Here is a 27,135-nt window from a genome sequence, read left to right as displayed (position 1 = left end):
GGTAAAGACGCGTCTAGATGATACACCACTCCAGGCACCCTACGTGGCTCTTTCATTTATGGTAGCCAGAGGCCAGTGGGAAGAACTCCTTTAGCTCCTGGGAACTGCTGGCTCCTGGATTTTCATTCAAAGCTTTCAGTGGAACGAACACTTGTCAGTGGATCCCCAAAGGCACAATCTGGAGAGGTTTCCTCAAAGTGGAGAGGTTTGGGAGAGGGCTTCGTGGTGACAGTTGTGAATGTAGGGCTGGAGGAAGAAGAGTAGAAATCTGCTCACAAAAGGAAAAGCAATCGTCAGGGATTTAGGAAACTTGATCAGGTGTGTTAACCAGCATTTCAGAAGAAGTCTGAATGCTACTGGTTTACAGCAAGAGTCAGGTAAAAGTGACCGGGCTCGGGAGCAAAAAGGACACAAGCGGTTATTTCTCTCCAAAAAAAAACAAAACCAAAAACAAACAAAACAAAACAAAACAAAAAAACCCCAACAACTTTAAAACCCGAGAGGCCCAGCTCGTTCCGCCCACGACCTCCCTTCCGCACTGGGTCAGAGCCTCTCAGTCACTTCAAAAACCCGGAGAAAGTAAATCCAGTCAGGCCCTGGAGAAGCCGACGGTGGGCTCCGGCCAGCCTGCGCACTGGGCATGCGCAGGGGGTGGGCCGCCAGGTCGGCTTAGGGAGTCGTGACGAGTCCGGAAGCGGCTGCGCGCGCCCCTCCGCTCGAGAAGTAGTTTTGTTCCTCGTCCTGGGCACTGGACCCCTTCAGAGAGAACCCTCGGCAGGACCAACTAGACCCCGGCCAGTACCGCAGCAATGTCCAGCAACAGCTTCGCTTACAATGAGCAGTCCGGAGGAGGGGAGGCGACGGAACTGGGTCAGGAGGCGACTTCAACCATTTCCCCCTCCGGCGCCTTCGGCCTCTTTAGCAGCGATTTGAAGAAGTGAGGAGAAAGGTTTGGGGTGTGGGGGCGAGACTGAGGAGCTGGGGACCCGGGAGGAGCGGGCACCGGGCTGAGCTCCCGGGAGAAGGGTGAAGTCGCCCTGGGACCGTACTGGGGCCGGGCGGTAACACTTCCCTCTGGGGGGTGGGGTTGGGTCGGGTCAGTGGGGAGTGGTGGGAGTCGTTGGAGAGTTTGGGGTCAGTGTGTGTAGGGGTCTCTCGTAGTTTTCAAACTTTAGTGAGAAAAAAACTGTTTGCAGAGCTTCAGGTCTCATTCCTAAGGACTCTGATTGAGTTAGCCTGGGCTGGGGCACAGGAATCTGAGTTGTGAACAAACACTTGTAGCTAATTTAATATTTGCTGGGTCAAGCTTGGAGAATGGGCGTGTTATGGTGAAAGGTGTTTGGGGGAGTTAAGAGGGCGCCTTAGAGTGTTTGTTGCTTATGGAAACTGTTCTCTGACCGTGGAGTGTAGGAGAATGGAGGTGTTTTAGGCGCTTTATGAATGGACAGACCGTTCATACGAACATTCATGTTCTTGGATAATATCCTTTGCTTTACAGAGGAAAAAAAAAAAAGCTCAATTCCAAACAGAGTAATAAGCATACGAGTAGAGAATATTTAGAATTTGACTGTGAACAAATTCTGAAGTTTTACAAATTAATAACGTGAATTAAAAAAAATACTAAATAGTGTATAGTTTTTTTAAAAAAAGATTTTATTTATATATTTGACGGAGAGACAGATCACAAGTAGGCAGAGAGGCAGGCAGAGGGATGGGAGAAAGCAGGCTCCCTGCTGAGCAGCGTGTCCGATGCGGGGCTCCATCCTAGAACCCTGAGATCCTAGGACCCTGAGATCGAGACCTGAGCCGAAGGCAGAGGCTTAACCCATTCAGCCACCCAGGCGCCCCCAGTGTATAGTTTTGTTTTTTTTTTTAAGATTTTTTTTTAAATTTTATTTTTTATAAACATACAATATATTTTTATCCCCAGGGGTACAGGTCTGTGAATCGCCAGGTTTACACACTTCACATAACTCACCATAGCACATACCCTCCCCAATGCCCATAATCCCACCACCCCAACCCCCCTCCCTTTTTTTAAGATTTTATTTTTATTTATTTGACAGAGATCACAAGTAGGCAGAGAGGCAGGCAGAGAGAGAGGAGGAAGCAGGCTCCCCGCTGAGAAGAGACCCCCCCCCCCATGCGGGACTCGATTCCAGGACCCTGAGATCATGACCTGAGCCGAAGGGAGAAGGTTTAACCCACTGAGCCACCCAGGCGCCCCTCCAGTGTATAGTTTTTAAAAGCAAAAATATTTAAGTATCATCGAAAACTGAAGAGGAAACCTCCCCAAACCTTTTGGTGGGAGGGGTTTTAAACTTACAGAATTCTGGTAACTTTATATTTTATTGGAATCATTTTTACATTTGTCTTATTTTTAATGTCTCATTACTAGTCTGGGGTCACATAATAGGCTGTCACTGGATTCATACTGAATTAAGTGAAAGCTGTGCTGATGGCTTTGCAGGTGTCAGAAGAGTAAAATTAAAATGTAATTTAAGTTTTACTAATAAAATCGGGTAGTTTGCAAAATTGCTAGTCTTTGACATTGGGTTTAAATTTTGATTGTACTAAGCTGAGCAAAATCTTATATACAGCATATGGAATACAGTTTTCTGCCCCCCTTGTTCTCAGGTAAGATAACCAATTTCTTTTCATTTTTCATTCAGTGTGTTTGGATGATGGGTTGTTCTAATAGGAAGCTTGTAGCTTTACACTTATATTAGCAAAATGTTCAGCTGCTGAATTACCCTGTAAGTCTGTGTCAGTCTGTTTTGTGTGTGATTTACTTAAAATTAATTTACTTTTATGGTTTGTTAACATCTAAGGCGTTTTTCTCTTAGAGTTTCTGATTTGTCAGATTTGGGCCTGGTTTGGGGAAAGATGTACAGCTTTGACTAAGACCAGTACTGTTGTGGGGCGCCTGGGTGGCTCAGTGGGTTAAAGCCTCTGCCTTTGGCTCAGGTCATGATCTCGGGGTCCTAGGATCAAGCCCCACATCGGCTGTCTGCTCAGTGGAGAGCCTGCTTCCCCCTCTTTCTCTGCCTACTTGTGATCTCTTTAAAAAAAAAAACAAACAAAAAAAAAAACCAGTGCTGTTGAGGTGACCAATCAGGTTGTATTTAAAATAAAAATAGCTAACATTTATGGAGTGCTTGTGCATTTGTGCACATTACTTTACATTTATTATCTCATTCAATTCTCCTTACAACCTCAGTGGCTTGTTACCAGGTACTTATCTGATTCTGCCTTGCAGATGAAGAAATTGGAGCACAAGTGGTTAACTTCTCCAAGATCACAAGGTTATAACATTGGACTCTCTCTGAACTTGAACACATTCTAATCTGAAAGCCCATTTTCTCAAGCACTTGGATATGCTGCTTACTACTTGATGAAATTTATGGTGCTTTCATTAGAGAATGCACAAAACTCATTAAAAGTTTAAAACTTTGAAAAGTAGCTGTAGACAGTGTATTACTTGGAAGCTTCCAGGAATTAGAAACATTTTGGCCATTGAATTGCAACCTAGTGGGGTTGTATAGGAGCAAGGAGATACCCGAAAGGGGTCTTTTAATCTCTCTTGAGTTTATGTTCTTTTATAAAATCATGATTCTTTTTTTTTTTTTAAACCAAATGACAAAATTTATGTAAAAAAAAAACTTAAAACTTACCCTGTTTCTCTGCTGTCATTTTAAAAATTGAGGTATTCTTGACATACAACCTATTAGTTTCAGGTATATAACATAGTGATTTGATATTTGTACATATTCAGAAATGATCACTACAGTAAGTCTAGTTAACATCCATCATAATACCTAGTTATAGTTTTTTTCTTTTGATGAAGATTTTTTTTTTTTTAAGATTTATTTATTTATTTATTTGACAGACAGAGATCACAAGTAGGCAGAGAGGCAGGCAGAGAGAGAAGGGGAAGCAGTCTCCCTGCTGAGCAGAGAGCCCAATGAGATGCGGGGCTTGTTCTCAGGACCCTGGGATCATGACCTGAGCCGAAGGCAGAGGCTTTAACCCACTGAGCCACCCAGGCACCCCGATGAGGACTTTTAATATTTACTCTCAGCAACTTTTAAATACATAATACAGTATTATTGTTATCACATAGTTACCATGCTATACAATACATCCCATGACTTTTTTATAACTGGAAGTTAGACCTTTTGACTCCCTCCATGCATTCATCCACCAGCTCTGCTCTAATTTTTGATGGTTGTTTTGAAATAGTTTCAGATTTTCAAAAAAGTTGCAAAAATAGTACAAAGAACTACCCTTTATGCAGATTCATCAAATAAAATTTTTTGCTATATTGCTTTATTTCTCTCTTTCTCTATTTACTCACAGACACTCACACATTCATATTATGTTTTCTGATCCATTGCAGAATAGGTTGTATACATCATATCTTTTTCCTCTTAATACCTTGGTATGGTATTTTTTATGAACTGGTATTTTCGTACACAGCTGCAGTACTGTTATATTCAGGAAATTTAATATCAGTACAATTCGTAGTCTTTTTTTTTTTTTTTTTTGACAGAGAGAGAGAGAGAGAGAGAGAGAGAGGCAGAGGGAGAAGCAGACTCCCTGCTGAGCAGGGAGACCGATTCTGGGCTCGATCCCAGGACTCTGGGATCATGATCGGAGCCGAAAGCTGACGCTTAATTGACTGAGCCACCCAGGTGCCCATAATTTGTAGCTTTTAATCCAGTGCTGTCATTTGTCCCAGTAAATATTTTTAATGTTTTTTTTTTTTCCCCCATCTAGTACAGCATCCAGTCCAGGATCATGTACTTAATTTAGTTGTTGTGTCTCTTAATCTCCTTTAATCTGAAATAGTTCCTCGACCTTTGTTTTATCTTTTTTTAATTTTTATTTTTTAAAGAATTTATTTATTTATTTGACAGAGAGAGATCACAAGTAGGCAGAGATGCAGGCAGAGAGAGAGGGGGAAGCATGCTCCCCACTGAGCAGAGAGCCTGATGCGGGACTTGATCCCAGGCCCCTGAGATCATGACCTGAGCCGAAGGCAGAGGCTTAAGGAGCCACCCAGACACTCATAAATAAAACTCTCATTTTATTTATGAGAGAGAGAGAGAGCGTGGGCATGCGCAAGTGAGCGCAAGTTGGGGGAAGGGTAGAAGGAGAGGTGGACTCCCTGCTGAGATTGACCTGAGCTGAAATCAGGGGTTGGGTGCTCAAGTGACTGAGCCACCCAAGTGCCCCCTTAACTTCTGTTTTTCACTACCATAGTACCTTTGAAAAATACATGTCAATTATTTTACAGCATGTTAATTCCTTGGATTTGTGTTTCCTCATATTTAGATTCATGTTATGTATCACTGGCTAGAATACTACCATAGTGATGTGGCTTTCTCAGCCACATGTGGAGGTGTTCTGTTAAAGTGTTGTCCATTATTTTCCCTCAGCTAATAAATGTTAGCTATTTTTATTTTAAATCCAGCCTGCTTGGTCACCTCAACAGCACTGGTCTTAGTCAAAGCTGTACGTCTTTCCCCAAACCAGGCCCAAATCTGACAAAACAGAAAATGACATAAATTTTGTCATTTATGTAAACTTTATTAAAAGTTTACTTTATTCCATGGGGGATGCTTTGAGGCCGTGCAGATGTCTTGCTCTTTATTAAATTCATCAAATTCTAGATATATGGCAACCACAGATAAATCTCCTTCTTAAAAAGGTTTATTTATTTATTTCAGAGAAAGTGAGTGTGAACAGGAGATGGGACAGAGGTGGGGGGAGAGAGAGAGAGAGAGAGAGAGAGAGAATCCTCAAGCAGACTCCCCACTGAGCACAGAGCCCAACGCAGGGCTTGATCCCAGGACCCTGAGATCACCACCTGAGCTGAAATCAAGAGTTGACCCCTTAACTGCCTGAGCCACCCAGTCGCCCCCTCTCTGGAACCATTCTTAACCACAATGGCTGCAAAGTGTTGATTTCTAGCTCTCTGACTTCTTTCTCTCTTCTTCTCTTTGGCCTCTTGTCCTAAAGTTATATGTCCTTTGATCCTTCACTGACCATCTCAAGGATGTCTAAACACTTCCTCATGATGGAATTATTGATGATTTTGTTTTCTGAATTTAATCTTAATTTATCAACCTTTTTTGTTCCTTTCTCCCTTCAAATAAAACCAGAATTAGGGAGTTTTAGATCATTTCAGAAGAACAGATCCTGTATATCAGTTATTGATTAATCAAGACTGTGTATTTGATTATTGGCTTTAAGATTTTCAGTTTTTTCATTTAGTAAAGAGTTCTTTTTCTTTGCAGTCTTTTCTTTTGCAATTGTTGTCAATTTTTATTTCTTTTAGTTTTTTTCTAAGTTATTTTCCCATTTTGTCTTAAAGAAGTTCTTTTGTCTTAACCAATTTGGTTATTTGTGTGTAATTAAAAATAATTTTAGTAACTTTATTTCTAGATTAAACAATTTCTAGAAAGAAACAGAGGAAACCAGTATTTCTTAACAATAGTAAAACTACTAAATTTCCAAATCTCCTTTCTTTTGAGAGTATCATGGCATATTAGAAAGAGTATTGAATGTGAGTGAGACAGCTTGGGTTTACGTGCCTCTCCCCACTTCTAGTAATGTTTCCTTGTACAGGTTGCTTGATCTCTTCAAACTTAAGTGTCCTCTTTTCTAGAAAGGTTATGATACTTGCATATTTTATGAGGTTCTCATGAGATGGAAGAGTGGAAAGCGATTTCTAACACTGGAAAAGTGGTGGAAGCTTCACTGAGGTGGTGACATTTTAGGTCTTAACCGAGCAGTTTTTGCCAGGTGGAACAGAAGGGGAGTTCCTCAGAGTTGCAAAGAAAATGCATGCTTAGTTAGAGACAGATTTGGGCATAAATATTTAGAACTGTGGGTAGTAATTACAGCATGGGAATGGGCAAATGACCCCACCATCCCCTTGCCCCAGGAGAAATCTTGTTTAGAAAAAAAGGCAGTTAGACAAAACCTGAGAGAACACTGAAATTTAAGATTGAATGGAAGAACTAGGGAAAGAGACAGTGCTCAGAGGGGTAGGACACCAGAGGAGGGTTAAAAAAAATAATGGGTGGGGGGAGCTATGAGGATAGTTAATAAGAGGAAATGTCAACTGTTTTGTTAGGAGTTGCATAATGAGGATAATAATTAGAATGAAGGCTGAAAAGAGGCCATTAGGTTTCAACGATAAAAGATGACCTTAGCAACCAGTAACTCAGCAATACAGTACCTCCTCAACAACTTTGAAAGGTAGCATTTTTAGTTCCTGCTGAGATTGGAGTGGGCTTTTCATTTGTTTAAGTTCACAGAGCTGATTTAGACCCAAACAGGGGGCTGCAGTGTATTCCTGTAGTCATACTATGTCATGTAGTATGATGTAGTCAATGCTACATCAGTGTGTTTGTATTGCATTAATGAAGCCTAGCTTTTTTTTTTTTTAACATAAGTTTTATTTATTGTCAACTTTACAACATCAGCCATGAAAATTACGTGTAAACCCTTAACCTTTTGTATCAGTGTTTATCAGTGGAGTCTTATAGGCTGATTACATGAGTCTGTGGTTTCTATGTAATTACAGCAAATTTAATGTTATCTCTGCCACTTGTTCTCTCATTCAAGAAGGCATGTGGAAGTGCAGCTGAATAAGAGTAAACTTTTTAAAGGATGTTCTTGAGTTTACTATATTAAAAATAAAGATAAATAAGTCCCAGATGTTAGTACTTTATAAGTAGTAACCTATTTTTTTGGGCATGCTAAAAAGAGTCATTGTATCTCTTAAGAGATTCCAAACTTTTTTGTGTGATTGTTTCCATTTTTTATTTATATTGTTATTATTATTATTTTAAAAGATTTTATTTATTTGAGAGAGAGAGAGCATGAGAGAAGAGAGGTCAGCGGGAGAAGCAGACTCCCTGCTGAGCAGGGAGTCTGATGTGGAACTTGATCCTGGGACTCCAGGACCATGACCTGAGCCAAAGGAAGTTACTTAACCAACTGAGCCACTCAAGCACCCCATATTATTTTTTAATTCAGGTTTATACTATATTTTTGTTATTTTTTTCAGTTAATGCATTTTTATAGTTACTGTTGTTCAAAGTTCTACTTTCTTTTCACCTGTCCTAGTATTTCTCGTTGATAATTTTATCTCATTCAGTCACTCTGTATTTTCAGGTTATGTAGTTACTAAATGAATATTTGTTGACTGCTATATAAAAGAATCTATTGGGGGACCTTGGGGGCTCATGTGGTTGAGCGCCAGACTCTTGATCTCAGCTTAGGTCTTGATTCCATGGTTGTGAGTTTGAGCCCCAAGCTCTGTGTTGGGCAAGGAGCTTATTTAAAAAAAAGGATCTATCCATAAGCTCAGCTGCTATTAGGTAGTATAATTTATGTGAAGGAATATCCCCCCCCCCGCCCCCCAGAGAGCATGTGCAGGAGGTGGGGTAAGGGGTAGAGACAGAGAGAGAATCTTAAGCAGGCTCCATGTCTAATAGGGAGCCTGAGCCCAATGTGGGGCTCCATCTCACAACCCTGAGATCATGATGTGAACTGAAATCAAGAGTTGGAGGCTCAACCAACCGAGCCACCCAGATGTACCTATGTGAAGGAATAATTTATGAGTGAAGTGTTTGGCTTATAATTTTTCTTTTTCTTTTTTTCTTTTTGAGAGAGGGAGAAAGAGAGAGAGCAGGGGAAGAGAGGTGAGGGAGAGAGCGAATCCCGTGAGTAGCTCGGAGTCTGATGTGGGGCTTGATCTCATGACCTTGAGGTCATGACTTGAGCTGAAATCGAGAGTTGGACACCCAGCTGAATGAGCCACCCAGGTGCCCCTATAATTTTTCTTATAAATATTTTCATGACCTTTATTCAGTTGAATGATTCAGATTCTAATAATATTTATTGTCTCTGTAACTAGTGTAGTTTGTTTATTTATTTATTTATTTATTTTTAAAAAATATTTATTTATTTATTTATTTGACGGAGAGAGATCACAAGTAGGTAGAGAGGCAGACAGAGAGAGAGGAGGAAGCAGGCTCCCCACAGAGCAGAGAACCCCATGTGGGGCTCGATCCCAGGACGCTGGGATCATGACCTGAGCCAGAGACAGAAGCTTTAACCCACTGAGCCACCCAGATGCCCTAACTAGTGTAGTTTAAAAAATAAAGTGTGATTGATTCATTGGACCATCCATGGAAGGAAAACCTTGTCTGGTATCCTTACTGTATTGTACAATATTGATATCTTATTGCATCACCCTGACTTAATTGTATATAGTTCCAGAATAGGCATTTTCTTCATGGCATTGTTTGAGTCTTTACTGTGTTAAGGTTAATTGACTTGAAAATGTCATGAAGTTTTGAGTGAACTTTACAATCAGGATATTTAAAGTCTTTCTTCCAACTGTTCAAAGGCATATTTACTTGCATATTTGGGATTATTACATATGTGTATTTCATTCTTCTGTATTTTCAGCACAAAAATACAAAGCGATTATAAGACCTTTATGTTGTCTTTAAGAAACTTAAAATTTAGTTGATGAGAAAAGTCTGAAAGTGAGGTAATAGTATTATCAGTGTATCAGCGTATAGTTAATGTTAAATTGTATAATATGTCTCAACTTTTCAGTGTGATATACCTACAGAGGTATTTATTTTGAGCCTTCACTTACATAAACAGTGCTCTTCTGAAGAAAATAGAAATGCTAGAATTTTGAAATGTCAAACATTTTAGTTTGAGATGCTGGAAGTGTTGGAGCCCTGAGCTGTAGCATATTATGAAGAGGCACAGGCTTCTCATTGTAAATTCTCTTGTGCTCATAAGTCCAGATTGCAAGGATGAAAATACACTCCACTTAGGATTTCTATTATATACTGTTGTCCTTCATTTGAAGGACATATGTCCAAATATATTACTGTCTTTAACAACATATTTGCCATGTTATATATGTAAATTGGATCCATTTTTGTTTGTTTGTTTATAAAGGGCGCATAAAATTCTAGGCAATTTCAATATTTTATTGATTTTTGACTGAGTTAATTCCATGTGTTCCAAGATGGCTATTAATGGAAGAAGAAACTGTATAATGGTATCTGCATCACATTCCCAGCTAGATGAGTTGGTTGTTTTTATCTTCACATAAATAAGATTTCTAGTTTTATTAAAAGGACAACTACATAAGGATGGTCACTTCAGTGGTACAGTAGGGTTCTTATAATTTAATTTTTGAAATATACTTTAAATCAAGTAAGATTTTACCACATTGAACAAAATGATGAAATACTGCCTATAAGCAGATTCCTGTTTTCTAACAGATTATAAAAGTGCTCCATTTTATTGTTTAGCTTGCATTTCTTCTTGGAGATTTTATAATTTACTTTTATATTTTACCTTTTATAATTTTTTTATAACTGACTTTTATAATTTACCTTAATAAATGCTCAGCCAGGAAATATTCATCTTTTGCTGGAGTATGTTAAGAGCATTGATCTGGTGAAATCCAAGGAGAAAATATGGAATACTTAAATTCCAATCCTTACAGTTAAATTCCAAGATGTGACATATTTCTAGGCAGGTTTTTGTTTGTTTGTTTTAAATAAACTCTTTCCCAACTTGGGGATCAAGAATCAGATGTTCTACCAACTGAGCCAGCCAGGCGCCCGTTATTTCTAAAAAGTATTTAGAATTTAGAACAACATTACTAGAACGAATGATTAAAACAAACATAAAAAGGAGACAGATGGTTGGTTGAAATGTTCTTTTTTACTGCATGAAAAGTTACAAATGATCATGGAATGACAAATGTATTATAGTGAAATAATTTGACAGTATTGTAGCTGTATATATAAATGAACTGCTGACAAAAACAAATTGCCTGTGGTCCAAATTCTGAATTTAAAGTGAAGCACCCAAAGTAGAATAATCAAGAAGGAAATGATTTTCCTTTATTTCATATTATTATGAATAACGTTCACTTGTGTATTTAGGTAAGACTTACTTAGCTAATCAGTTGAAAAGAGTTCATAGGTATAGAGAAATGAGCAATTTATAGTAAGTGTCTGCTATTGATGGGCTGATTATTTATATTGCTGATAGGATCTGATCTAATTAGAAGGCCAGTGTCTTTAATCTTTCAGTTGAGCGAGTTGGCATGGTAGCTGGGCAAGGGAGAGATGCATAAATAATGCTAGTTCCAAATCATGGGTTGGCAGAGCTACACATCACCCAGCTTTACTCTAGGAATGGGTGTTTTCAAAATTTCTTAAAGCCTAGATTAGGAATGTGGTAATGAAGGATGAGGGGGAAGTTAGTACTTTGAGGGCAAAGAGGTAAGTAGCAGATTGGAAGATGGGGGGCTAGATCGTGTAGGGCCTTTGGATTTTATTTTGAGTCAAAGGAGCAGCCAGTGGAGGGTTTTGAGCATTATGGACATATAGAAGTCATTCAGTTAAGTGCCCTTTGTATACCAGCTATATTTCCTGCTTCTGAAAGGTTACAGTCTGTGGGGTGCTTGGGACCTGCTTGTACATTTCCAGTGTTTATTTAATAACTTAAAAAAATTATATTAGTAATTTACTGATTTAACAAATCTGAATGTCTTCTGTATGCTAGGCATTGTTTTTGATACTGGGGATTAAGTAGTGGAAAAAAATGCCTCCTTTCATGGAGCATATATGCTAGTGGAAGGAAGATGGTCAATAAAGAAGTCACTATATAGTTGATCATTGATGATAAGGAGTGCAGTGGAGAAAAGTAAAGCAGGAATTGAGGACAAAGGGTTAGGATGGAGATTGGATTGGAGTTTGAAATATCAGGGTCAGGAAAATGTACCCTTGAGAATTTGTTAATGGAGCACATACATGAAGAGAGTGAGCAAGAGATAAGCAGCTGTCTTGGGAAGACTATTCAGTCAGAAGAAATAGCAAATGTAGGGCCCCTGAAGTAGGAGGACATCTGACCTGTGTGAGAATCAACAGATAGGCCAATATGGCTGGAGTAGAGTGAATGAAGAGGAAGGGGGAAGTTGGTAGTTGAGGAGGCCAAAGAGGTAAGGAAACAGATTGCATAGGGCTTTGTAAATCATTGTGAGGACTCTGATTTTACTCTGAGTGAGAAGGGAAGGTATTGGAAGGTTTTGAACATAGAAGTGAGATGATCCAATTTAGCTTTTAAATGGATTACTTTGTCTCCTGAACTAGGAATAGACTCCAGATCTAGGGTAGGGAGACTGACAAGGAGACTGTTGCAATAATCCAGGTAAGTGAAGATGATGACCAAATCAGATTGGTGTTAATAGAGTGAAGGGGTTAAATTCGGGATTTATTTGGAAGGCAGAACCAATGAAATTTGCTAATGATTTGGATGTGGTATGTGAAGGAAGAAGATATCAAGGATGAACACAAGGTTTTTTTGCCCAAATAGCTGTTAAGTTTGAAATTTGCTGTCAACTAAAATCCAGATGTGTGAAGAGGAAGTTTTTAAAGGAAAGAGGAATCAAGAGCTTGAGCATGTTAAGTTCAAGATGCTTATTAGCTGTCTAAGTGGAGATAATAAATAGGCAGTTGGGTGAATGAGTCGGAGGTTTCAGATTAGAGATCTATATTTGGGAGTCATCAGGTTATAGATGGTAGTAAATTCCGTGGATTGGATGAGACACCAATGGAGTGAAGGTAGGAAGAGAAAAGATCAGAGTACTAAGCCCTGGGGGCATTCCTGGGAGCAACTGGGTCAAATAGTACCAACAGTGTCAAGTAAGATGATTACTGACAAGTGGGTTTCGGGTTTGTCCATGGAGGGTTTTGGTGACCTTGACAAGTAGTTTAGGTGTAGTAGTGGGGCTGAATGCCTGAGTGGACTGGGCTTGAGAGAAAAGAGGACTCGCTATTAGTATGTATTAGGGTAGGGGAGCAGAGAAATGGAGTGGTACTTGGAAAGGAATGTTAATGAGTCAAGGGATTTTTTTTTTAATGGGAAAAACTGTATTATCCTGTTTGCTGATAGAACCATCTGATGTAGAGGAGGAAAAATCAGTGATATAACATCGGTAATGTAACTTGTGATGTTACAAGTAAAGTAACAAATTTATTTGATTTAAAGACTCACTGGACTGATATTTCTTATCCTTATAGGAAATATAGCAAATACAGATGAAAAAATAACAACAGACACAGTAAATACATATGGATATGAAATAACGAAAACAGATGAAAAAACCCCCTAATTTCAATATCCAGATAGAATCCATTAACATAATATATATTCCCTTTTCTTTTTTCTTTTGCATATATGTATATTATGTATTTTAAAAGCAAACTGTATGCTTTTAGTGTAATATGGTGTTATGTTTTGTTCTTTTTATTTACTAGTATATGGAGTCTGTTCATTTCTTAAAGTGATAGTTCTTTTAGGACATATTGTAATTAAGCCACTAACTTGGACGAAGCACTAAACTTTTAGAAAAGTGAAGAATTGGGGCGCCTGGGTGGCTCAGTGGGTTAAACCGCTGCCTTGGGCTCAGGTCATGATCTCAGGGTCCTGGGATCGAGTCCCACATCGGGCTCTCTGCTCAGCAGGGAGCCTGCTTCCCTCCCTCTTTCTGCCTGCCTCTCTACTTGTGATCTCTCTCTGTCAAATAAATAAATAAAATCTTAAAAAAAAAATTATAAAAAAAAAAAAGAAAAGTGAAGAATTACCATAATACAAATGAAAGTATATAGCTAAATTTCAGATATTATTAAGTTTCACACCATTGTTTTACTGAATCATATTTCACAAGCATTTAAAACTACTGAATTATATGGAGTATCTTTAATTTGCACCATGTAAAAGTAAAAGAAGTTAATAAGCACTAGGTGAATTCTGTTTGGATATCAAGGATTTGGGAATAATGATTTTAGATGGTATAGGGAAGTAAAAATGTGTTTGTTTTAAACTTTCTATTTAACCTTCAGTCTTGTGGATAGATATTCTATTTATTTTAAACTGTTCTTAAAGAAGGAGCTCCTTTCTCATTTTTCCTAAAAGAAGAGGAACTTAGGTATGTTTTGCTTAAACAGAAATCAAAGAAAGAGTGTTTTGGGAAGGAGGTAAGTGGTGAGCAGTATGAGCTGCTGTGGTGAATAGGCCAGTAAAATAAATTGAGAGGAAGTTTTTCTTGGACTTAGTGATAAGGCACTTGTTGGTGACCTTGGTGGTAGTGCTGACAATAGTGTAGAGAAATCAGATTGCAGTGGATTGACAAATGGGTGAGAAGTGAGTAAAGGAACACTACTTTTCCAAAGAACTTTGGCTTTCAGGGGGATGAGAAAGGGTAGAATTATAGGAACATGGAATCTAAGGAGCTTTTTATTTTAAGGATTGAGAGAGCTGAGAATGCTTAAATGCTGATTGGAAGGAGGCAGTAGAGAATGGTGTTGGAAAACGAGAGGGAGGTCTAGAGCATGATAAAGAAAAGGAGGAAAGGTTGGATTTGGAGGCCAAGTATATAGTCTTTTGTCAAAGAATGAGAGGGAAAAATGGCTGGATTGTCTGATTAGTGGGAGAGGAAGTGGTAGGGATGAATGTTTTAGAAGTCTGAAGTAGTTGGTAGAGCCAATGGGGAAGGCTTGTCCTGACAGAAAACCAGGAAGGCTTGTGGGATGATACTGAGGGGTTGCCTAGTGGAGGTTAGAAATCATTGATTTATACTGTCAACAGTCTGATCTTTTTCTCTAGTAGCACTCAGCAGTCCTTTCATAAATATGAAGAAAATGATCAGTTCATATGGCAGGATTGAGGTTTAGCTAGGCGGGTGCTATGAATGACAGTTCAGCAAGAAGTTGAGGATATTGGTAAGAAAGATGTTGAAGTACTTAAAGATGGGATCTAAGCTGGAGTGGGAAGAAAAGTAAAGGTAGTAGAGGGCTGATGGGAAGAAAATAGAGTATCAGGGGACCAGAAGTGTTTAAGAAGTCAAAGGAATAGGTGGTGTGGGAATAACTGAGTGAGAGTGCTGGAAGGAGAGGAGACTGATCAGAAAGAGTTGTATGAATTTAATATTTCAGAGATTGAATAGATTTGGGTGTTCACAAGGTTTGGGTATGATTTAGGGTATGACTGTGCAGTTAATGGCTGAAAGTTGCCTGGAGCTGAGAATCAGTAAAAATGATTAGGACAGGAATTTAGAAATCAGAGTATTGGATGGGCTTCCAAGTGGATGTGAAAGTCACTCAGAATAATCACTAGTGGCTAAAATGTCTTGAGTAAAGAGTAGCAAATCACAATAGCAAGGATAAAAGAAGTAGTTAAGTTCAATGGTGTTTATTTTTGAAGATTTTTTTGCTATGAATGCATTAAGTCTAGTATCAGAAGTAACGATTTCTTCTGCTCCTTCCTTCCCCCCTTATTTATCAACAGTGAATATCATTGCTTCCTTTACACAGGGACTGTTAGAAAACTTAGAGCAAAATTTGTGGTGTGTGACTAGCAAGTGTAGGGAGCTTTGTGGCATATTAGCCTTACTCTTGCTTTTATTTTAATTTCCTTATTTTTCCTTTCCCCATTAAAATTTTAAAGGGTTGCTCTCTATTATGAATACTTGAATAACCCCCTTAAAGTTGGGGAACAGGACAGTACATAACTAAATGTACGTAAGTAATTATGGGAGACAATAATGGTTACTTTTTTTTTTTTTAAGATTTTATTTATTTATTTGACAGACAGAGATCACAAGTAGGCAGAGAGGCAGGCAGAGAGAGAGGAGGAAGCAGGCTCCCTGCCGAGCAGAGAGCCTGATGCAGGGCTTGATCCCAGGACCATGGGATCATGACCTGAGCTGAAGGCAGAGGCCTTAACCCACTGAGCCACCCAGGTGTCCCTAACAGTTACTTTTGATACTCACTGCTCCTATTCCATGCCACCATCGCCATATTATGTCAAGCCTTTATTGAATGGCTTCTGTTTTGTCTCTTCTTGGATTGGGGACACAAACCAGCATTGTAATAGTAGTAATAACAGTAATAATACCTTATATTTTAGAGTACTTTCGTATTCTGTAGTTTGCTGGCCATCCATCCCATATGCCTCAAGAATTTGTAAGTTCCCTGGTCTTCATAGTAACATACTAGTCCTGTCTTCTGTCCTGCCTGTGGAACCTTGGTGACAGAAGTCTAGATTCTTTCTGTTCAAAATCACCCATTGTTGATAGACTTGGTACTTTTTTTTTCCCCATCCTTAAACCCCACACTGCAGACATCTTCACATTCTCCTTAACCCAGGCCTCTTTTGCCTTGATTATTTGCACCAAATGCAAGGTGCAAACAGACCACTCTTCTGCTTACTAGTGTTACCTCTGTATCCTATTCCTTTCTCATCCAAATCCTCTTAGGTTCACTTGTTTTGGATTCCACCTTTGGTTTTTATAGGATACCATGCCTACATGTACTATTTCTCCTTTTTTTTGAGTTCTGTTAGGATCCCATATGTGTAATTATCTGTAGGGTCTCTTAGTTTCCAAAATAGAGAAGTGGTTTGCATGTTGTCTGGGTTCGTGGGTGCTATTCCCTCATTCTTCCCTGGCTTTGGAACTCCAGGACTTTTATATTTGTTCTTTGAAAACAGTATTCCATTGGTCATATATTACTTTGCAAAACATTTTCTTTTCTTTTTTTTTTCCCCACAAGGACCCAATTTTAATAGTGACTTATATGACAATGCAGTGTTTGTTAAATCATAAAAACTGGTTTAAAAATGTGTTGTGTCAGGACACCTGGATAGCTCTGTCAGTTGAGCATCTGCCTTGTGCTTGGGTCATGATCCCAAGTCCTGGGATCGAGTCCCAAGGACTAGCAAGCAAGGCTCCTTGCTTAGCGGGGAGCCTGCTTCTCTCTCTCTCTGCCACTTCCCCTGCTTGCACTCTCTCTCTCTCAAGTAAGTAAATAAATAAATCTTTAACAACTCTCCCCCCCAAAAACCATGAACATGACAACATGGGACAGGTAACTTCATATCTGTCTAACAGTGTTCTCATTTAAATTTAAACTAATGGTTAATACATTGAATTTTATTGGTAAAATACCATATTCACATATTCATAAAACCAGGGCTAAGAGGCCCTTAGAAAATTCCTATTTGAGGTGTCAGAATGCTAACATTAAGAAAAAAGTTAATACTTGCCTAGTATCAAATGGAATAAGGAGTGCTCCAGGATATTGAAGGAGACAATGGTCTGTGAAGGCTTGGAGCTGCTGGAGAGTAGGACTTTGATTTAGGCATTAATATAAGGAAGGAAAGGATGAAGAGTGTTCTTTTTTTTTTTTTTTTAATTTTTTTTAAAGATCTAATTTTTGAGTAATCTCCACACCCAGTGCAGAGCTCAAATTCACACCCTGAGATCAAGAGTTGCATGTGCTACTGACTAAACCAGTCAGGTACCCTGAGGATGAAAGATGTTCTTAGTAGGGGACGCCTGGGTGGCTCAGTGGGTTAAGCCGCTGCCTTCGGCTCAGGTCATGATCTCAGGGTCCTGGGATCGAGTCCCGCATTGGGCTCTTTGCTTAGTGGGGAGCCTGTTTCCCTCTCTCTGCCTGCCTTTCTGCCTACTTGTGATCTCTCTCTCTCTGTCAAATAAATAAATAAAATCTTAAAAAAAAAGATGTTCTTAGTAGGGTATGATATGGGTTCACAGTATGAATGAAGGTAACATATTTTGCCTTTTTTTCTGACAACAGTGAATGAAGCAGTATGGATAAAGAGGGGAGTTCCTGGAAAAGAGCAGCGGAAAATTTGAGAAGTAGTTGTTAGACTGTGAAGAAAATTGGACTTTAACTTCTGTTCTAAGAACAGGAGTTGATGATTACAAGTGACTTTTGCTGTGCTGTTTTGGGAAGATTAATCTGGAGTTGTGTGGAGAATAAATCAGAGAAAAGAATCTGGAGGCAGAGGGGGACCATAATGGAGGTTGTTATAAAAGTCCAAGAGTAATGTGATGATGATTTGGAGTCTGTTGGTGTAAGTGGGTACGAAGAGGAAGGAAGTTGTGAGCACATTATGAAAGGGGAATTTAGAGGTCTTACTGGATTTGGTTGAGGGGAGGAAGGAATCGAGAAGTTTGGGTTTTTAGCCATGCTAGAAGAATGTGGGAACTGTTGATTGAAATGGGGAAGGGTTGAGAGGACCTTTGGGAAGGAGAAAGATATTTTCATTGGTGATGTTGGACTGTAGTTAAGAGAGATCAGAGGGGCGCCTGGGTGGCTCAGTGGGTTAAAGCCTCTGCCTTCGGCTCAGGTCATGATCCCAGGGTCCTGGGATGGAGCCCCGCATCGGGCTCTCTGCTCAGCGGGGAGCCTGCTTCCTCCTCTCTCTCTGCCTGTCTCTCTACCTACTTGTGATCTCTCTCTGTCAAATAAATAAAATATAAAAAAAAAAAAGAGAGAGAGCTCAGAACTGTCAGTGTATATTTGGGAATGTTTTGAGGTGAGAGAGCAGTACATATTGTCTGTGACTAAATGCACTTGTCATTAGATTTAATGAAATTCTGTCAAAAATCTGTTCTTGAGATAGGTTTGTGGTAATAGGAAAGGTCAGTATAACATTGGCCCAGAAATATTTGGGAATGAAAAAAAGGTAAAAGCATAGTATTCAAAGAACATTAGCCCCAAATAGTGTGAGTAGTTAGATTACTACAATACAAAAAGAAATACAAATGGCTCCTAGTAATCAAATGAATGCAAACATACTTCCTATTTCCATATATGAAATAATAGTGTCCATAGAGAGAAGTTTTTGTTATATTTTTATGTGGGATACCACAAAGTGGGCAACTGTGTGTCATTGTCCAGAATTTTTATTGAAATCTTACCCAGTCCTTGAAATCCAGAAGCATGAGACACTCTTCTGAGTATATAAACTCAAAACTGTTGGGGGCAGTAAGAATTTCACACACTTTTATGTACTTTAATAAAATCAAAATAGATGACTATTATTTAATAGTACATATTATAGAAGTGCTAGGGTTAATTGAAAGTAAATTAAATAAAGTTAGAAACACATAGTTCTCATAATTTCTGGCTATCTAACAATATCAGCAATTAAAAAATAATAGATTGGTTTTCTCAAGGTGATTGGATACTTGAACATTTCTTCAAAGAGAAAATGTGCCTGGAAGTCAGAGATGTTTTTGTTTCACACACACACACACACACACACACACACACACACACACACACACACACAATGCTGTATATACTGGTACCTTATTTATTTCTTAACAAAGGATTTTGGATGATAGTGACCACAAATGGTTTTTTCTTACTTTCTTTAGCATTCTTAGTATTTTGAAACCTTTCATTAATGTAGTAAAAAATTATAAAAATTTTCAGTGTGATTTGGTCAGTAGTGTTTTTTATATTTCAAAAATTTAAAATCACATAGAAATAATTTTTTGAAGAGATGACACTCTTTTCAAGAGATGGCAGAATTTAAAATAATCATGTAAATTTAGGTGATTTGTATTTTTAGATTCTATTCCTGTCAAATAGTAATTTATAGGACCTTTATTCTCTTTCAAGTCCTCCACAGCCCACATCAGGAAACACGACTTTTTAAAAAAAGTGTAAAAAATACATAACATTTACATTTTTTAATTATTTAATTTACATCTTAACCCCAGCTACAGTTCAGTAGTGTTAGGTATATTCACATTGTCATATGATAGATCTCTAGAACTTTTACGTCTTGTAACACTGCCATGTGACTTCTGAAAACTAAACTTTTTAGTGAGATTTTCAAGTGCTTCAGGGACAAAGCTTATCTAAAGTAGAGATTGCATATTGGTTTCCTCAATTCCCTACACAGAAGACTGATCCAAACTCATCAGATGGAAAACTTGCCTTCTGTGGCCTTGGAAAATTGTGTGTGTGGTTTTTTTTAAGAATTTAAAAATTAATCTAGCTTTGAGTTGGCATATCTTATTAACATAGTTGTAGAACACTTTTATTTATTCTACTATAGCTTATGAATTTCTTGGAGGAAAATCTAATACTAATACTCAAACTTGATGCACATACTGATTCTTTGGCATGTCTGTGTTTATGCCCATCTGTTACTGTGGCACCATGCCCGTTATTGTGGGGGCATGCCAATAGCAGTGAGGCATGTGAGCCAACAAAGATGAATTGTTTGGATGGAATACACTGTTCTGTAATACTAATTAATTTTGAGCTGATGAATCTACATGAGACAAAGTTAACCAAATATAGATAAAGTAATGTCAGTGAAAATAAAATTTATTTTGACTTATACAGAAGTGTATCACAGATGTTTTAGACTACTATTGAGAATAGTTAGAATTAGTGTTCATTATGGTTCCAGGGATCAATTTTCTTTCTGTAAAAATTGTGAGTTTAAGAGAAAAAATATACAACAGTTGTCTTGTGGTAGATTATAGACTAGAGAGGAAGTACTATGGCACTGTCAGTTGTAGATTTTATTCTTACAGGATATTACTTTATAGTTTTTGAATTATAACAGAAGTTGACAGCAATGTGGTAAATGGGAAGAATGTTGGATTTCGAAACAAGACTCACATTTAATTTCTTGCTTTGCCGTTCCCTAGTTCTGTGGTGTATACTTAAAAGCTGTGTGAGTTCACAATTTCTTATGTCTGTATAATTTTCTGCTTGTATGCTGTCTTGTATTTCCTGAGCTTCAATTTTCTTATCTATCAAGTGGGAATAATAAAGCCACACATGTGTCACAGAGACTTTGTGGTCCTAAAATAATGTGGTGTTATAAGTTATAGAAAACAATACCACTGTCAGGTAGCTAAATACATTAATTATATGTTAGAAATGCAAGGCATATTAGTGGCAAGGTAGTCAGTAATGTGGAAAATACATAACTCTTTCCCATACTCTCAGAGATAACTACAATGAGAAAGTTCTTACGTATCCTTCCAGGAAATTTTTAAAAAACCAAATGATAATATATATACTGTTCTCTAATGTGTCTTGCTTATCCTTTAATACATCTTGGGGGCCTTTCCATATTAGCATATGAAACTATGTCAGTGTTTTTTTAATCACTATATAATATAATATTTCCTACTATTCCCTTTATTTAATCTCATTTTGAGGGGCATTTGATTGATTTCACTTTTTGTTGAATATAAGCAATACTGTAACATAAACTTTCGCATATGTGTGAGAATTTATCTATTTGTAGTAAAAATTTCTAGAAATAGAGTTGTAGGTCAAAGGTTATTGCATTTTAAATTATGATAGATATTGCTAAATTACCTTCCAGATGGGTTGCACCAGTTTTCTCCCTCCACCACCAGTGAAGTCTGTTTCCCTTGCACCTTTGCCAATACTGGGTACCATCCAATTTCATAACATTTGCCAGTCTTATAGTGCAAAATGTTATTACATGGAGTCTTCATGATTGTGAGTGTATTAAGTCTTTTTCCTCATATTTATTGGTTTATTCTTTCAGTAAATACTTTTATTTATTTATTTATTTATTTATTTTTAAGATTTTATTTATTTATTGGACAGAGAGAGATCACAAGTAGGCAGAGAGGCAGGCAGAGAGAGAGAGGAGGAAGCAGGCTCCCCACCAAAGAAAGAGCCCGATGTGGGGCTCGATTCCAGGACCCTGGGATCATGACCTGAGCCGAAGGCAGAGGCTTTAACGCTCTGAGCCACCCAGGCGCCCCAATACTTTTTTTTTTTTAATTTTTTTATTTATTTGACAGACAGAGATCACAAGTAGGCAGAGAGGCAGACAGAGAGAGAGGGGGAAGCAGGCTCCCCGCTGAGCAGAGAGCCCGATGCGGGGCTCGATCCCAGGACCCTGGGATCATGACCTGAGCCGAAGGCAGAGGCTTTAACCCACTGAGCCACCCGGGTGCCCCTCAGTAAATACTTTTAAGTGTCTTTTATCCATTTCCCTGTTGGTCAGCTCTTAATTGATTAGTTAAGGCTTCTATATAATTTAAGATAATTACTCATTTTTGACTTTGTGGCATTTTTTTGGTGTAAAAGTTTTAAAACTTTGTTTATATTTTTCTTTTCTTGCTTCTGAGACTCCTCCAGTCTTTTATCTTTTATAGAAAGTGGCATTTTTGGTTTATATTGCTCTTCAACAGTGAAACTTTTCCTTGTGCCAATCAATTTTTTTTGTCTCAGCACATATAAGCTCAGCTGGCTCAGTGCTCTGTGAGATTTTCTTGAAAACTTTAAGGATGAGTTGTCATATTCTGGAAGACATCCTAATATCCTGAGCGAAAGTAGAGCTTACTTTGTGCTGCCTTCCAAGAAAGCAAGTAGCTGACGTCATTGATAAAAGGTTTGGCAAACATGGAGACTTGCTGTGATCTATGTGTGGCATCATGGTTTTTGAAACTTGTATGCATGGGATGTATACCTAGAAAATGTAATCCTAGTTTTTAACCTTTATTGGGTCATGGAGCCTTTTGAGAATCCAGGGAAAGCTTGGAGTTTTTCTGTTTCTAATGAACATGTTAGTATGTAGCAAATATTCATTTATTCTTTGAACTAATACTTATTGTGTGTCTTTTATGGGCCTGTAAGGTGTTAAGTGTGCTTGAGAAAACAACCATAGCCTTCATTTATAAATCCTTTGTAGACCTTCTGTTGGATCCTCATATATCCAGGTTTGTTTTTGCCATAGTATCGGCAGAATTCCTTTGGTTGACTCCTTCTCCTCATTTGAGACCTCAGCTTAAATGATTACCTACCCAGAGAGGACTTTTATGATCACCCAGTCTTACTTTATTTTATTACCCTATTTTAATTTTTTTCAGTACTGCTATATGGTCTTTCTGTCCACTTTTGTTGTTTTCCTTCCTTTTTCCTTCCCTCCCTCCTCTTTCCTTCTTCTATCATTTCTGTCATTCCTCTTACTCCCACCCATCCTGTGTTCAAACTTAGAATGTAAGTCCCAAGAAGTCAGGGATCCCAGTATTTTGAACAGTTTCTGGGGCATGTGGATATTGAATTAATGAACTTGCTAGACGTGGTAATAAGTACTTTATTTAAGTCTTCATTACAACCTATTCAAAGTACATATTAACCTTAAGTTTTATTGATTTTTCTCTGTAAATAAATCTTTTTAAAAAATTATCATCTGGTCCTTTACAGAAAAGTTCTGCAGACCTTTTTCTTAAGGAAATGTCTTTTTTTCTCTGCATACTTTTAAGATTTTTCTCACTTCTTTGATTTTCATCAGCTTGACCACACTATGCCTAGTTTTCTCTGCATGTGTGTGTGTGTTTTCTGTTTTCTTCAGGTTTTAAAATATGTGGGCTTATGTCTTTCATTACTTTGGAAAAATTCTTAAAATCTTAATTGAAAGGCTGGGATATATACTATACCTCTGTACTTGCCAGAGACTTGAATTCCAACTCCTCTACATAGCAGTGCATAGTTGCTGAAATCCCTGCACAGATATTTAACTTCTGAACTGTTTTCTGCTGGATTTTCTGGAAAATATAGATGAGTACTTGAAGGGATTTTTGTGTACCTTTTCACTGGTTGTAATTTTGCCCTTCAAGTTCCATTTCCTTTATTACCTGTGAACTTCAACCTTTGTCTCCTCAGTCTGTTAAAACTGCCATTTCTTGTTGAGTTCTAGTCTCCCAAATGGCGGTTTGGGAAATATATTCAAGGAAAAAACTGGTGTAAATAAGGAGCTCATTTTGTTGTCTGCTTCTCTTCTTTGCAGGATTTTGGCCCCTTAAGTCCTGACTGCATTGGTTGGTTGGTTTCTAGTGCCTTCAGAAAGTTACTTATTTCTTCCAGCTTTTATACTTATTTTCTGTGGCAGGTTTAGTTTCTTACAGACCCATGGGCAGATGTGGAAATCCCTGCAGTGTATTATAAACATAGCAGCCAGAATGATTCTGTCACATATATCAGATCATGGCTCTCCTCCTTTAGTCAAAGCCCTCCAGTGGTTCCTTTTTTCATTTGGAGTAAACATATTATTTACTCCCCTTTCATTGTCTCTTTTGCCTAGAGTGCTCTTCCTCCATACCCCTCACTGCCAGTGTCTGCATGGCTGACTCCTTTACTTGGAAATATTTGTTCAGATGTCTCTTTATTTAGCTTACTCTGACCACCCTCTTTAAAATTGCCTCCTCCATTTCCTACTGCATTTTCTTCCCTCTGCTCTATTTTTCCCTCATATCACATCATTATTTAAAATTTATTTATTATGTTTGTTGTTTTGTCTCTTTTAGTTGTTAGGATGAAAACTCTACAAGGGTGAGGATTTTGATCATTTTTGTTTACTGGGGTGGCACAAATGTAAGTGGTAGCCAGATGAGAGTAGAGTTACAGAATCTGAGAGGGGAGGGAATTTAAGATGGAGGAGTAGTGTTACTTATATCAAATGTAGAGGAATAATTTAAAAGTATTCATGGAATTTTTGCATGGGTTTTTAAATTAGGAAGTTGTACCTTTGTGAGAGAAGTTTTAATGGAGGAATAAGAGAGAAAAAAATTACCCAAGGTTGAAGAAGTGGTGATGGCAATTGTACACTGTTCCTTTTTTAGTTTTGTGAACAATATAGAAGGAAAAGTTCATATTTACTTGGATAATTTGTGTTCTTTTTTAAGGGGGTTAATAGATGGATGATTAGGTAGTTGGGAGTTTTTGTTTTATTTACTCTTGTATTATTAAGTCAGTACTTTGTCCCCAAAACTATACAGTGTTTTGAGTGTCATCCAAGGAAAGTATAGGTCATAACTGAACTGTAAGTTATTAATAAGTATTTATATTGTGCACATAAATGTATCATGAAGGCCATTCCCTTTGGCTACTTAGCACTAGAAAAAAGTAAATTCTGACTCTTGTTCCCAGCTGTTTTTTTTTTTTTTTTTTTTTTTAACATATCTATTTGTACAGTGTAACATTTAAGTAGAAACATTTTTCATTTAAGTGGTTCATAAAGCATGCAGAGGTGCCTATGTTTTAGAATTTTTTTATTTTTTTGGCAGGGCTTGAAAAGGCCCACATTCCTCTCAAAGATTTGATAATGTTGTTTGGGGGACATACCTTTAATTGGAAATTGCTATTCCATGTTACTTTCCTTAGTCCATCATTCCTGGGTTTAAGTTTCAGGTGTTGCTTTTTATGGTACACAAATTTTGGTGAATGTTTTAAGGAAAAAGAAGGTGATTGTATATATTGCAGTGCTTGCAAACTGATGAAAGAATTATTATTTTTTTTTTCTTTCAAATTTCTAGTCCATCATGGATCTTCTGTGAAATACAATAAGAAATACTGGAAAAATGGAATGAAAGAAAGCATGCAAAATGCAAGCCCCAATTTTTTTTTATTAGATTCAAAAGATATAACATTATACTGTTGAATTATTGTCAAGTTTCTACCTTTGCTTGCTTTCAGTTTCTGTACATGTCTCCTCATGGATTAGTAAAAAGAATTTGTGGATTAGTGATGGTTCTTGGACTGAACTTTCTTGGATCACACTTTGAGTATCACCGATATAGTGTATAAGGCTGTATAGTCTTAATCATTCCCTTAATTCACATTGTTTTTAAAAGGAGTGAAAGATTTAAATGAATTATGGATTATAGACATTTTATTATTTATTTTTTTAGTACTTTCTACACCCAACATGGGTCTTGAACTCATGACCTTGAAATCAAGAGTTGCATGCGCTTCTGACTGAGCTAGCTAGGTGCCCCTGGATTATAGATTTTTTTGTTTGTTTTGTTTTTTAAGAAAAGAGGTAATTTAGGGGCGCCTGGGTGGCTCAGTGGATTAAGCCGCTGCCTTTGGCTCAGGTCATGATCTCAGTGTCCTGGGATCGAGCCCCGCATTGGGCTCTCTGCTCGGCGGAGAGCCTGCTTCCTCCTCTCTCTGCCTATTTGTGATCTCTCTCTCTGTCAAATAAATAAATAAAATCTTAAAAAAAAGAAAAAAAGAAAAGAGGTAATTTATACAATGTTAAAGCTCTCCTACCTCTTAAGTTCTTATGTATAACTGGTGACATTTTGCTTTTTGATTACAGGTGATATTTTTTACTGGTGCTGATGAGAGTGTCTTTCTGGTAATAGTAAGATTTTCTCTAATTCCAGTTACATATTTTCCTTTAAACTATAAAAAGATATATTTTGAAAATGAAAGGAAAAGTTATACCACTTATTACCACAAGATGTCACTTATGTAAAAATAAAGCTGGTATCCTAGTACTCAAAGCTGGAAAGCTGCTGGTCAATAGGTAAATAAAAAAGCAGGTAAATAAAAAAAAAAAAAAAAAATTGAAACAAGTATTGTTTTTCACCTGTCAGTGAAAGTATTGCCAATTCAGCATTATTTGAATCAACTCTCTTTTTTTTTTTTTTTTTTTTAAGATTTTATTTATTTATTTGACAGACAGAGATCACAAGCAGGCAGAGAGGCAGGCAGAGAGAGAGGAGGAAGCAGGCTCCCCGCTGAGCAGAGAGCCTGATGTGGGGCTCGATCCCAGGACCCTGGGATCACGACCTGAGCCGAAGGCAGACGCTTAATGACTGAGCCACCCAGGCGCCCCTGAATCAACTCTCTTAATGTTTAGCAGAAGGAATGTCTTAATTTCTAAGATTAATGAACTAAGTGATACATGTTAATTGGCCATATTTGAATCCAGATAAGGAAGGAGGTAGACCTAAAATGACCCTATACAAATGTACTTATTTTGAGGGTAAATGAGGTGTGTTTTGTTTTGTTTTGTTTTTTGAGGTGTTTGTTTTTTTAAAAAGATTATTTATTTATTTGTCATACAGACAAATAGAGACAGACAAAGAGAGAGAGAGCAAAGGCAGGCAGAGGCAGAGAGAGAAGCAGGCTCCTTGCTGAGCAAGGAGCCGATGTGGGACTCAATCCCAGAACCCTGGATTATGGCCTGAGCCGAAGGCAGTGGCTTAACTGACTGAGCTACCCAGGTGTCCCTGAAGTGTTTGTTTTTACTCTCCCAAGCCTTTACTGTTTTGGTGACAAAGAGGAATTTGAGAAGAAATAATGTAATTTATGTCAGAATTTTCAGTAGTTTTCATGATATACCTGTGTGAAGTTGAATATTACTTCAAGTTGAAGCAGTGCCTGGGGTATTTCT

At 37.9% G+C, this 27,135-nt stretch overlaps 1 protein-coding gene across 1 annotated transcript in view; it reads left to right on the top strand.

Moving 5' to 3' along the window:
* Positions 1-671: 671 nt before the first annotated feature.
* Positions 672-27,135, top strand: part of LOC111148283 (adaptor related protein complex 3 beta 1 subunit) — a 278,207-nt gene continuing 251,743 nt past the window's right edge. Inside the window, exon 1 of the mRNA XM_022504764.1 lies at positions 672-937. Within this exon, the coding sequence (XP_022360472.1) occupies positions 810-937 (128 nt within the window). The 5' untranslated portion in view covers positions 672-809. The remainder of the gene's footprint in view (positions 938-27,135) is intronic.

Source organism: Enhydra lutris, unplaced genomic scaffold (genome assembly GCF_002288905.1).
Source record: "Enhydra lutris kenyoni isolate GAN:26980312 unplaced genomic scaffold, ASM228890v2 scaffoldscaffold19, whole genome shotgun sequence".
Taxonomy (NCBI): Eukaryota; Metazoa; Chordata; class Mammalia; order Carnivora; family Mustelidae; genus Enhydra; species Enhydra lutris.
The sequence above is the reverse complement of the archived record's forward strand: the minus strand, read 5'-3'. Positions and strand labels throughout refer to the sequence as shown.